Source organism: Falco cherrug, chromosome Z, assembly GCF_023634085.1.
Source record: "Falco cherrug isolate bFalChe1 chromosome Z, bFalChe1.pri, whole genome shotgun sequence".
Taxonomy (NCBI): domain Eukaryota; kingdom Metazoa; phylum Chordata; class Aves; order Falconiformes; family Falconidae; genus Falco; species Falco cherrug.
The window spans coordinates 84541800-84555958 of NC_073720.1; the positions used below are offsets into that span (position 1 = coordinate 84541800).

The window sequence follows — 14159 nt, forward strand, 5'->3', positions numbered from 1 at the left end:
TTCACAAGGGGTCTACTACATACTAACTGGGTTCTGTTATTTTCACAAATATTGCAGAAATACTGAACATTATTGCAACGCACACAGCAAAATGTTATAATTCAATGATCTCTTGATGGCTGTGGCACATACCTCAGATTTAAGTCTTTCAATTTCTGTGTCTTGATCTTCAAGCTGATGTCGGAGCTGGTTGGCTGCAATCTTTTCAGTCTCCACAATCTGGACAAGATGAATGTACTTCTGCATTAACACCTCCCTTTCAATCAGAATATCTGAATAGCTATGAGGGAAAACATTTATGTTAGTAAAAATATGTTTTTACTTATTTACGTTAGTAAAAATAGCCAAGTATTTTCTTCCATATCCCCTTATGAGATATTGACAGCGTAAACACTGCACCAATGATAAGAAACCTGCAAAACCGTGTTTGTTTGGCTTAATATATAATGAATAAAGCTTGGTTGTAAATCAACCAAACTGACAGTGTTCAATATCCTTTTTAGACACAGATGCTAGGGGTACCCAGTTTCCCAGTATCGAGTTACCAAGAACAAGACAACGGCACTGATCTTTTTATGAGCCTCTAATTCTCAGGCTAAGCCGAAGAATTCTCTTAATTCAATTTATTTTATTTATTTTAAGGGCTGCTTTTTTCCCCTTCTTTTCGGACGACTGGAGGGGAGCATCTGGCACCTCCATCAGAACTATTTATAATTTTCCCCACCTGTCAGATCTCTTTATGGGAGAATTCCCACCACAACTGTTGTTTTAGTTTGCTACACCGAGTTTACTGTTTAGGCCACTTTGAGATGACTCAGATAAATGCATTTGTTCTGATTAGTAACAGGAACTGTGGTGTCAGTCTTCTTTTAGCTCTTTGGTGGCAAACCATCATTGATTTGTATTTTCCTGAAAAGGGAAAGTATCCCTAATGCAATTAGATGTCACAATCAGAGCAGTGACAGGGATCACACTAGAAATACTGTTCCCAGCTTAAGGTAGAGAAATTAGTTTCTTCCTAGGCAACATCTTCATCAGACTGTTTGTTCACGCGATTCAGTCTCTCTCACATAGGTAATTTAAGCAGAAGACAGACAGTTCTGCCACGTGCTTGTTTACTGGCCTTGATTCAGCAAAATCTACACACACACTGCCTCTTCGCCTAGGTTTCAGAAAGCTTGCCCCTCTGACAGTTAAATAATTTTACAAGATAAAGACCAACAAAACATAGCAGAATGAAGCCCTAATCTTTGAGAAAGAACCTCTTACTATTTTACAATTTATCAGGGAAAACGCTGACTATCATATCTCTTTCCACTGTCGAGTTAGCACAGGATTTGGCAGAAGGAATTTCTTAATTACACATCTTTTCCTTTTAAATTTCTGCTTGTTACAGCACTCATTAAAAAAATGAACATTTGCTATTAAATATTGTGAGGCTTTTAAAAATGTAATAATGTGTATCCTCTCCAGGTGATCTTTTTTTGTACGTATTTACTTCCAGGTCAATCAGTATTAGTGCAGTTATATACTGGAGGGGGGCAATCTTGAGAACAGCTATTAAATTCAACTCTTTAACCTGGAAAGGAAGCTTAGATTTAAAATAATTACAGTTAGTTCCCACAGCTATCATAAAGCAAAAGTTTATCCTCCTTGAACAGATTATAAAAAGAATAAGAAATGAATTTAATTATATTGCATTTATTGTTATATTTTGACTACTGCAACAGTAAACAATAAATAGCAAAAAAAGCTCAGGGCATCTCTTCTAACAAGTAAAACAACATACATCAAAAAAAAGCTGTCATGAAGCAATCCATATATCTTAACTGTGCAATAAACAGTAATAAAGCATGAGATTTCAATAATGAACTTGTTTTGCAAGAATGTTGTATTTAATCTCTTTGCACCCTAAAATACATTGGCATATGATATATAGTGTCTGAGTTAGAAACACATTTAGCACTAGTTGTTTTACAATGACTAGAGATATTACAAAGATAAAAATACATGTCACATATATAAGAAAACGTATTCCTACAGCACCACCTTCATTTACATTTAATATAAAAAAGTAGTTTCTTCTACCTAAAACCAGATCTAGACAGGTGACAAGACCTTTTCTCCTATTTATCCTTTCCAAAATTTTCTTAAACTTTTCTACTAAATGCTTCCAATACAGAATTTGACTGATTTGGCTTTACTTTTATTGGAGACTGAAGAAAATAGTATGATACAGAATCACAAAGGGTGAACAGAGCTGCAGTGGAGAGGTGACGTAAGACTGAAGACATAATGTTTTTCTTTCACTTTTTTGATTTTTATTTTCCTCCTTTAAAGGAAGAAACTTCATTTAGATTTTTCAGCTTCTTTAAATGCATTAAGCCAGATTTCCACAGTCTTGCTTTACTAGGGAACAGAACCAGAACTTTGCTATGGAAGATTGAAAAATTTTTGTCCTTTTGAGAGGTACTTAAAGAGCAATTTGCCTAATTGGTGGCTTTGGCTGTCTAGAATGTCAGTCTTATCCTGGAAACCAAACATTTCCTTCACTCCCATAAGCAGCAGTATGAAGAGCAGTTAATTAGAAAAGCCTGTGTACACCTACACTAACTTAGAATAGGCTATCCATTTTCTCCTTCAAAACTGCTACTTGTTCTGGGAAAGGAAAATTATAGGATTATGGAATCAGCTTCACATACTTCCAACAGCCCTTTTCATCTATCTCTCTGTACGGATGAGTTAAAGATCATCATGCCTGAAGTGCTAACCTGTACGCCAGCACGATGCCAGGAGCCTTCCAAGAGGGCAGTTTCAATAGTGACTCGATTGCACATGTATACAAATCCCTTGTTAGGGAAAATTGTACCAAAGTGTTCAGATGTCAAAGGAAGATGAAAAATTCATAAAACAACTTGTAAGCAGCCAGCCTGGATCTAGTTCTGTGGCTTGGATATTGTTTGATACAAAGAAGCAACTGCTGTAAATCACAGCTTTCTATGGATCGGTATTAACATCTTATCAAGAGAAGCAATTCTACAAATTTGTGTTTGTAATATTGTAATAATATGTAGTGAGACGCAAAGACAGAGAATTCTGAAAACTGAGGCTGCTCCAGTTTCCTACTATCATCTGTAGAGACAGGACCCAAAACAGGTACTTCAACAACCTTGAGCTCTGATTGACCACTGCCTACCACACAGAGACTGGAAGAAATGAAGAAATTCCTGAGAAAAATTATGCATTGTTTAGGCCCCATGAAAGCTGACATGCCCAGAAAATGTAGGAAAACTGGAAAAAGTTTAACCAGTGCCTTATTATTAGGGTCTTTTTGTTGTGGTAGCAGACCAAGACAAAGATTCCAGTAGTGCTACCAGCAAACGTAATTCATTTTTGCACTGAATTCAGACCAGAATTATGGTTCACTGGATCACGCTATGCTAATTCTACTAAAGCTTGCTCAGGCAGCTGAAAGAACCAGGCAGTGGACCTGGCCAGAACTGTTTATGTCATATCAAATCACCCTTTTGAAATGCAAAATGCATAACCTAACCAGCTCTTTATGAAAAACAGGCAAGATGGCTCTGGGGGTCTGGAAGGCAAAAGAAATTGTCTAGATCTGCTCATACTAACCACCTTCAAGCAGCTATAGGACTCCTTAACAGAGGAGAAACAGTCTCCAGACGCGTTTTAAAGTCTAATGGCATATTAACAGCCACTGTAGGGATGGAAGCAGTAAAAGTTGCAATAGAACTTATGCAATCCATCCATAAGACTCTAACCAAGGTGACTTTGGAGACCATCTGTACACAAGTACCATTAACTTTTAATGAACTCCGACATGATAAAGGATATCAAAGGATAGCTATGGTGAGGGTTGCAGGGCTGGGGCTTATGACAAGATACAGAATTTATATGGGCTTTCAGATACGCATGGGCAACTGTTTAGAAAGGGTGTAAAAGAGGTGTCTGCTGATTTCCAGTCAAACAGGTGGGAAATGGCACTTGGACTGGTGAACAACTACAGCAACAGGGACTGGAGGGTGGGTAGGTGGGTGTAGGACTGCGTGATACATGAAGAAGCATGAGAAGTCCACACCCCAAACGATTTCTACTACAAGATTCTTTTAATTGACACAGGGAAATACAAACTGGAATAAAGGGTCTTTTGGAGGCGTGGCCCCAACAAGCACGGGAGGTTTTGTGCACCCAAACCATTGTCAGCCGGGGAATGGCTTACTCCAGGAGCACGTGGGTGTGGAGGGGAATGCTGTCTTCTTTTTCCACTAACATACTTTCCTCCTGATCAGTCAGAGAGGGTAACAGGATGAGGCTGTTGGTGTTGTCTGTGCCTGCATGAGTGCTGAATGTTTCTGCCTGTGCGAACCCATGTGGCCAGCTGTTTTTGTGTGTACATTTGTGTGTTTGTTTGCATTGGAATTACATGCCCAGGCTCACTTCTGGTTCAACCCGGGTATGTATAGCGAGCAGTGACAGCTTCACCTCTACAAAGCTGCCAGCTCTGGCAACCCCAATCACTTTGTTCTGTGCATCTAGCTAGATAGCATTCGGAAGGCAGATACAAGACTGCATTCCCATGTTTTGAGCATTACTCAAATTCTCTCTGCCTCATTCCCAGCAAACTAGAAACTATAAAATTTTGGTTATTATAGCACCAAGCCTCAGCTAATGGAGCTTCTCCAACAGTGAGGCATTAGCAGCAAGGCATTTGCTCTGAGCTTCCAGGCAGCTCTGAGCTACCATACTGAGCTTACAAGTGCCTGCAAAATACTATGTGAAATACACCCTGCATTAGCAAGTGAAGTGTGCCAACAAACCTCAGAGCAAGCCTTTTTTTTTTTTTTTTTTTTCCTTTTCTTTTAAATGACTGGTTGGAGGGCAGTAGTTCTTCATATGCCTTAAACAGAGACCTAGCTGAAAGCAGCACTCCCACCTTTCCCTCTGCTCAGCACTTGTGCTTTCCCGCATCCCACCCATGCGCTTCCCTCTCCCTTGTGCAGCGAACACAGGTGTATTGCGTGGATGTGCAGCGAACAGACCTGGAGGAATGAGACAGATTAAAAGTAAGCTGGCAAAAAATAAACAAAACTAAATTCCTTTTAGTGCAAATTAGTTTCCCAATTAAGTTCACACTTGTGCCTGCATGACAGAAGGGCTGGTAAAGGTGTGGGAATGAATGGCTGACTTACGAGAATGACAGCTGCTTCCTTCAGCAGCAATGTGGGCTTATGCAGGACTGAAGCATACATGAAACCACAGCCCGAAGCACTTAATTTAAGACTTTCCAATAAGCTACAGTAGAAAAGGCTGAGAAATTTGATGAGTACTGCATCCATATAAAAAAAAAAAAAAAAAAAAAGCAAAAAAGTTTCTGAGTTAAAAGCAAAAAACCCCATTAAAAACATAGAATTTGTAAAAGGTGAAAAGTCCACCTCCATGTATCAAGGGTGAAACAGATTTTTTCATAAGAGAACAAGTTCTGGAACAAAGCCCAAAACAGGACTTCCAAATGCAGTCACTGATGGAAGAATTAGGATTTGCCAGGAATAAATCCTCCAGCCCAGAAATGTAACTCAGAAAAAGCAAAACTTGCTCTGCCACCCTGGATATTACTGAGAACTCAAAGCACTGAGAATTCAAATAAAATGGAAAGAGATGAAAAGCAGGTATGCACATAAAGCTCACAATGGAGTCCCATTAAAATATCCTGAATTGCACCTCCCATTGAAAGCTCACAAGCCAAACAATCTCTCCTAAAGGAGGAGAGGACACTATGGGCAGGAACGTAAGCAATGCCAGCATCTACCTGCAGCACACAAAAGCCTGTCAAGCTCTCAAAGAGTGTGCACAACACCCCCCAAATGGTAAGCAGTAGCATCCCACCCACAGTGAAATCTTCCAAGAAACGATGGACAATGCCACAGCAGAAGTAAGAAATTACGCATCTGCATCCAAATAAAATACCTTTTTTATCCAGAGTGGGACATGGGGCACAGTGAGATCATGTTATTTTTCCAACAGTTTATAACTTGCAAAATTAAAAAAAAAAAAAAAAAAAAGGAAGGTATTTTGATGGCTGCAAAAATGTATTTGGCAAAAAGTCATGAAAAGCAATCCAAAAGTAGATTTTGTATATGTCAATCTAAGGAGAAAAAAAAAAAGAGAGAGAAAAAAAATACAACAAAACCCAAACCCAACTACTTTGTCTCAGCTACTAATGAAGATGAGACCCACCAGAAAGCAATTAAATACCTCCATTTTGCAAATGTTATCATACTCAACACACAACAGGATGTTCCCAGGCCTGTTTTTAATTTAAGGGTAGAGGGGATGTTTTCGATAACTTCTAGAACTTTTACATAAGACACCTGAGATACTACAAAAAAGTATATATTCAAACGGCTACACAAAATATCATTTAGCAATCCAAAACAGAAACCCGAGAGAAGGGTCAGAAATGTCTTAGGCTAGCCTCAAATGAACAGTGACACTGAAGAAGTTGCCAAAGCTTGTCCCATTTGTCAAAAATGCAGATGAACTTCAGGAAAAGTCTGAATTATGATGCAAGCGAAATCTGATCCCTGAAGCAAATCTGTTTTATTTTCATTAAGTTAGGAAGAAAAATCTTTTGCAATAGTCTAAAACTGTTTTCACTTCTTTGTTATGTATTTTTGGTAAAAGACCCAATAGTTAAATAACTAATTATGCAACTCCAAGTTGTTTTGCTAAACACCATGTAAACAAACAAAAGCAGCTTTCAGTCAAGTAGAAAAGCATCAGAACAATGGGGTAACCACCAGTAGTGTACTAACATTCTATGTTTAGCAACTACATTTCAAAAATCTTTTTGTCACTTGTTGATATTTGAAAAGAATACTAGAACAAGAAAAGGCATGTCCAAATCCCTGGAAAATTTCCCCAAGAAATTTAGAGACCTATACAGAAAAGCAGATTAAGAAAATCTCAAAAAATAACATAGGGCCCTGAGAACATCTCTCACAGTCATGTCCACAGTTTGATATTATTAGTAGTGTCATTTCAGATAGACACAATTAATGAGGAAAAAGTCCAATAGCAGAAGGGATGGAGATAAAAATACTGATGTTCCTTACAACAGAGACCCAGTTGCCTTCTGAAGGCTGCAATGATCTTTCTGGTGGAGTCAAAATTCAATCACCCCTGCCTGGGACCTCACAACTAGCTCCTTCTAAGCAAGTTTAAGTCCTTAATATTTTCAGCTGTGTCTTGTTTAGCATTGGCTTACTTTTCTGTTAAGTTCTGCCTTGAAAATTCATGTGTTCTAAATTAAAAGCTACTAGCTGGTGGTGTTCATTTTTAGTTATAACGCAAAATCACTTCTGTTTACATGGCTCATGTCCTAAGCAACTCAGAAACTGCCTGGCTCCTTACGCGTTACCATGGCACTGCAGATGAGCTGAGGTGAGCGTCTATGAGAGGAGGCTGGAGAAAGTGCATTTCAGCAAAGAAATTTTTCTTCACAAACCACCTCACAAACCTTCAGTTATAAGATTTTCATTTAGATTATATGGTAAACCTTGCCCATTTGCCACACAGACCTTTTCTCAGGGAAAGATTACTGCATGGCTGGAAGTCATAAACACGTCCCTTTTCACAAGACTGATTGCTGTTCAGGACTTCAGTTTTGAAGCTGAAATGTTATTTGTTGCACTTTAGCACTGTAATGGTTTGACCTCCTCTTTCCTACGTTTATTTCTGTATAAGAGCTTTTTAAGAAACACTCCTTTATTCATTTGGCATATCACTTACTTCTTCATTCCTCTAACACAGGACTAATTCTTCTTGAGCTAATTTCAACTGGAACACAATCACTCATGAGTAATAAAATACACTGATATAAGAGCATGAATGATAAAGGCATTTTTTCCTATAACACACCAATGATCTGAAGCTATACACATCTAATTACTGTAACATTCATTTCTGTTTAGAGAGTGAACTTAGATTTTCAAATTGTTATCAATTTATTTACAATAAAATGGAGCTAAGGATTAAAAATCAGGTTTCATACCTAGCTTGGTGAATAGCTTCTACCCATTCATCCCCATCAACTTCATCCTCGCAACGGAGCTCCAGCGGCTTCTGCCCTTCATGGCCAAAAAGAACAGTAAAGTAATGCTGCAAATTAGAATAAGGGAAAAAATGTTCAGAAACTCCTTTAAAGAGAGTAGACACATAAAATTAAGAATATATATATATATATATATGTGTGTGTGTGTGACTTTTTAAACACAGCCCAAAGCATTGCCAGCCTATGAAGATGTGTTTTAGGCTGTTAGTCATGAAACACGGATTGAAGTTGAAACTGTATCTTTAACATATTCCCCTGTGTATCAAGGTAATAGCTTTCATGATAGTTACCATTATTGTTCTTAAGCTCCCACATACAAGACAACGGTATGTAATTCCCTAGGCAGCTTCCACAGTCAAATAGAACAGTGTGACTGTAGTGGGGTGTCTCTAGTTCTTTTTGCCTTGCATTTTTTCACCTAAATTTTTTCTTAGATGCCCAGCATGGGATACCAAGTCTGGAACTGCCACCGCTTCCTCACAAGAATGCAGGCTGTGCACTGGCTCTAGCTTATCTCCTCACCTTTCCAAAAGAACAAAGGAAGTGTGCCTTCTCATTCACCACACTCCCCAAACAGTTTCTGCCCTTCTTTCAAGAAGCTTCACCCATAATTGTCATTGCAACAACTTTTTGTTTTCCCAAGAAAATGTGATTCACACAAGAAGTGTCGGATTTCTTGATGTCATTTCTCACATGCAGGATGTTGCCCATGGTGTGTTCCACAGAACACAGAATTTCAGGAAAGTTTCGCTACTTTCAGAATGCAGTAAAAATAGTAATACCTAGTGGTGAGAGGGGAACCCCCATTCATCTATCTTAAAACCCATTTCACAAGGTTGGTCATTTACAACCTTATGTCGCATAGCTTGCGTACTAATTTACAGCCAGGCAGAAAATGAAACTCTTCCAACTCAGGAGAAAATAGGTGAGAAAATGTTCTACCTGAATGCACACCTGTAATTTCCATAGGCACCTTAAATAGCACTAACCAGTAAGCCAGCTGTTTCACAGGTAGAGGGACCAGTGAAGGACCTGCCCACACACAAAACCAGCTGGTTATTGGTTACGAAGTGATTCGGGAGCTCTTACAGCTAAACATCTCTGCACCAGCTCACTCAGTTCTCTTCACTACCCAGAACTTCTCAACTCCTCTTCCACCCTCATCCCAGTTAACAGGGAATCGAGTATAACTGGGTATATACTTCCTGGGGTCTAAGAGCAAATTTCGAACTCGCTCCAGTCAGCAAGCAAAGCATGTAATTTGAATTCCCCCACACCGTTAGCCATTGTTTACAGCAGTAAGAAACCTGAAGTGATTTCAACAAACATTCTGCCTTCCTCATCAAACCTACAGCTCGGCTGAAAAAGCCTCTCTGAGCCAAACACCATGCTGGAGACAAAGCAAATATAAACCACCTCAGAATTAAAAGCCGTTTCCAAGGCAGGAGGAACACAAGCATAAACAGAAACAGAAGGCATGAAATTTTACCTACAGAGAACTGGCTGCAGATATTGCCAACGCCAATAATTAATTTTGTCCATATAAAAAGAGATTATTTCAGCCATTTATTAGCCCCTTCTGAAACACGTGGCAGCCTGCTGCACACACACAACCTGCGCAGTGTGCACAGAGCAGGTTCAATACACCCCGGGTGCACTGGATTCACTGCAATGGCTCTAGCACTGTCTGCGCACCTGCATTTGCATCAAGGTTTGTGCCTAGGGACCTCACATTTACCAAACCCAGCTGCCTCTGTGTGTCTGGAGTACATTCATATGTTTGGTTTCTTTTCAGGTAACATGAGTATGTATGATGGCATTCCATAAAGAGGAAAACTATTCATTTGTGCATTATATTGATTTACTAAGCATCGTTATGTATATACAAAACACTTTTAATACAGAAGACCACAAGCACTGCAGGATTAGCAACAGACCAACAAAACTGAAACAAGGCAAAATAAGAAGCAGCATTCACATTTAACAGGCTACACAAGGAAAGTTCAGGCTCAGATCTGTCAAGTTTCAGAAATGAAGCAACTCCAAAGCACAGACAAAGATCAATAAATCATTTAAAAGACAATCCTATAAAACTGTGGGGTTTTGACAGCACATATCACTTAAACCTGAATGCCACAAATAGAAAGAAACATTTAATCAGGTCCACAGGTTGCTCTACAGCAGTGACAGATAAAAAATTTTAGAATACATTGCAGCTGAAAACAACCTACAGGACAGTAAAAAGTGCAGCAAAATTACACACAAATGTGTTCTGTTTATAGTCTGGAATATCCTATTTTTAAAAGCATATTTAAAGATAAATCACACTGTTCAGAGCCACATTTTATGTAACAAGTTATTTGCGTTTCAGAAAGTTGCTACATACAAAATTAGAAGACAGAAGTGTAGGCAAGCAGTACATTTAATCCCATTGTGTAGGGATTAAAGTTGAAGGGAGAGACAATATCACAATCCTCCCTACTTTTAAAGTGAGATAACTCAGACATCTTTTGAGCAAGACTTGCAGTGATCCCATATCACAGAGTTTAGACCTAGAGGTGTGCACTTACTATGGTGATAGGTGTGATCTAAACGCTTAGTTAGAAAATGCACAATTTCAAATAATACTTAGAGGGCTACTACAGTAGGACTGGACCCAAAGCTAAATCATAAAAGGCATTTGTTTTCAGATGCTAACTTAAAAATAACCTAAACCCTCCACCCCCTTCAAACATGCCTATTGCACTCAAGCATCAGTATCAACTATTGCATCATTTAGCCAGAAGTAAACTCTGGAGTAAGCAAAAAATCATGTCTCTAAAAAGAATCTCATCTCTAAGTCATCCTTGAATTCTCTTTTTAAAGTAAATGTTACTCATTTAAAAAACTAATTTACTACAAGAAAATAAGATGACACCTGTGAAGCATTATTAGATTTTCAAGTTGATGTTGTATGTAAGTGGGCCTATACACACACGTATATATATTTATAGACCTATATAATTTTAGCACTGTCATTCAATTTGCTAAACAGATCGGTTTCCATATCCCCACAGCACAGTAACAGGTAAACCCCACCTTTCTGCATATGCACTATTAGTTTCTTGAAGTGATGACAATAAGTATTTAAGAACTATAGGATACATTCACACCAATTACCTTCACTATCACTCATCATGTCTGTTGGACTAGCAGGCAGGCACTCACGTTTCAAGTTAAGCCCGTGGTTCAGCTGGACAATTTTTTTATTATTGTTTATTCTGAAAATCATCAGATGCATTGTCCTGGTTTCAGCTGGGATGCAGTTAATTATCTTCCTAGGAGCTAGCACAGTGCTGTGTTTTGGCTTTGGTGTCAGACTTTCCAGTTCCTCAGGCCTGGCTAGCAAGAAGGCCGGAGGGGCACAGGGAGCTGGGAGGGGACACAGCCAGGCCAGCTGACCCCAACTGGCCAGAGAGGTATTCCCTACCATGGGACGTCACGCCTGGTATATGCACCTGGGGGGCTGGCCAGGGAGGTGCACCATTGCGCGGGGACTGGCTGGGCATCGGTCAGCGGGCGGTGAGCCGCTGAGCTGTGCACCGCGTGTTCCTTTCCTCCTTCCCCTCTGGGTCTTATTCTTTCCCTTCCCCTTTCCATTATAACTGTTATTGTCATCATTGTTACTACTGTTCTTTCGTTTTTATTCTGTTTCAACTATTAAACTGTTCCTGTGTCAGCCCTCAAGTTTTACGTTCCTTTCCATCTCTCCCCCCCATCCCTCTGGGTGAGGGAGGAGTGACCGAGCGGCTGCGTGGCACTGAATCACCAGCCAGGCTTAAACCACAACAACTCATAGAAGATAAATGAACATTCTCTATTTTGACATAAAACAAATTCAGTCATTTCATTTTAAGGTGTCTTTTCAGTAACCGGGCATGCACAAGCAAAATGGTAAGACTTCATTTTAATAACAATGTCTTTGGCAGATTTCTCCAAAGTAAAGCTTGGAAAAAGGCGGGAAAGTTTCATATACCTTGCACGGGTAGGAAGGCACTGTCTTGACTGACAGTCAAGGAAAGAACAACAGGATCAAGATGCATCAAAACTATTGTTGTGTATCAGTTCTCTGACATTATCTAATGCTAATCAGAGTTTCTTCCTACAGTGAAAAGGAAAAGACTAAGGAATGGGCTGATGGTCACCTCCACTTCAGAGACAAGACTGGAAGAAGATTAAGACCCTGGGTGACAGAAGTCCTATATCAGAGTACACTGATTATTATCTGAGCTCCCCACTGACAGCAGTTCACACCATAACTCTGTCCTTATAAAACTGCCCAAATAATGGCTGTCTTCAAAATAAGACAGGAAAAGCTCTGAAGTTGTCACACTTTCCAAGGGGAAAAACAAGCATTGTTCTGGTTAAAAAAAAAAAACAAAAAAAAAACAAAAAAAAAAAACCAGAACAAAACAAAACTAACCCAACCAGACAACAACAAACAAAAAACCAAGCCCCCCCAAATACAAAAAGCGATGCCAATCATAACAGAAACAGTGATTTTAGGGCATATTGAGGTAAAGCTTCCACCAACACAGAAACCCCAAGACTAAATCTCCCGACAGCAGAATGTCGTTGTCCTTTTGACTTTGCGACTGATGAGCATTTGCTGTTTATGAAGTCAGAGTCACACTGACAGAGGCACTGCACTCTCCAACGCACGGCGGCGGTCCCACAGCTCGTTCTCTTCACCTCACATCGAAACTGCAAAGGAAATCTCCTATCCTGTCTCCTAACTCCTGCTCCTTGATAACTTTTATCACTGCATCTGTTTCTTTAGTTACTCCTTTTCACCTCCCAGCAGTTGTAGTAACTTGACGTGTCTTCCATTTCTGAATTAGTGGTGTTGCTTGCAACAGTTCAGTTACTGAAACACTGAAGGGCCAAGAGGAGTAAGTGCTCATCTTCCCATGGTGGTGGTGCTACCCGTCACCGGCAGAAAAGCTGCCACCCTAGATAACAACGCTGCTTGACAATTCCTACTGCAAGCTCCTGCGTTCAGCTCCTTGTAAATTTGGTGAGCTTTGAATGTCCGGATGGAAAAACTCACACTGGAGATATTATGCATGTCACTGGAGACATTATGCATGTGTCAACAGTGGGTTTGTTACCTTATCCTTCCATCAGCACTGTATATTAACATTTAAATTACGCTTCAAAGCACTCCAAGGTTACTACCAAATTTTGTTGTAGTGTGGGTTGTAAGTTAATTATAGTGTGGTAATAGCTACTTGCCAATGAACTACTTCTCCCTAAACTTTTTTTACTAAGCATAAAACAAATTTAATTTTCTTCATAATATACTATAAAAATACTATTTTTAAAGTTTAAATGTGGCATGACCTCGCTAGATCACTGAAAGATTCCTGATCTTTCAGTGACTTACTGCACAGTCTTGGTTTAATCATCCAAGTCAGGACTTTAAGAGTAATTTCAAAAGAAAATTCCAGCCATCAATATTGATGAGAGACTTGTTGTACCATTAGCACTGGCAGGAAATCCCTAGCCCATTGCTGTTAAATTAGCATGAGAATGGAATAATGACAGGAGGGTGAATGCCAATACACTTCATGTTTGCATCACACCAATTAGAGAAGCTATAATGAGAACAGGATTAGCGGACATCAGAATTAATACGATGTACTTGGGAAGAGTCCATATGGCTTTTGTAAAAGGATGTCAACCCCTCTAAACCAAGTGAAGTTCTCTGAAGGGGTCACCAAGCATTTGGATTACAATGATGTGGTTTTGAAAATGCTTCTGACAGATTTTCGGGGAAACTCTTAAGCACCTAGGACTTAGAAGGAAAATGTCCCCCCATGGATAAATGGGGGGGGGGGGGGGCGAAAAATTGATAAAAAACTAGGAAACAACAGCTGGAATACTGGATCACCTGTCAGTTCTTACAATGGAGCAAGGTCACCAAAGGACTTCCTCAGCGAATTATGTTGAGGACTGGAACAGGCATTACAAAGAATGACAAAGTTTG

The 14159-nt window shown here is 39.5% G+C and overlaps 1 protein-coding gene across 2 annotated transcripts in view; it reads right to left on the bottom strand.

Moving 5' to 3' along the window:
• RASGRF2 (Ras protein specific guanine nucleotide releasing factor 2) overlaps nucleotides 1-14159 on the bottom strand; it is a 132001-nt gene that overhangs the window by 80871 nt on the left and 36971 nt on the right. For both annotated transcript variants that reach the window (XM_055699539.1, XM_055699540.1), the window contains exons 2-3: nucleotides 8072-8178; nucleotides 133-280 (exon numbers count right to left, since the gene is read on the bottom strand). In XM_055699539.1, the coding sequence (XP_055555514.1) occupies nucleotides 133-280; nucleotides 8072-8178 (255 nt within the window). The remainder of the gene's footprint in view (nucleotides 1-132; nucleotides 281-8071; nucleotides 8179-14159) is intronic.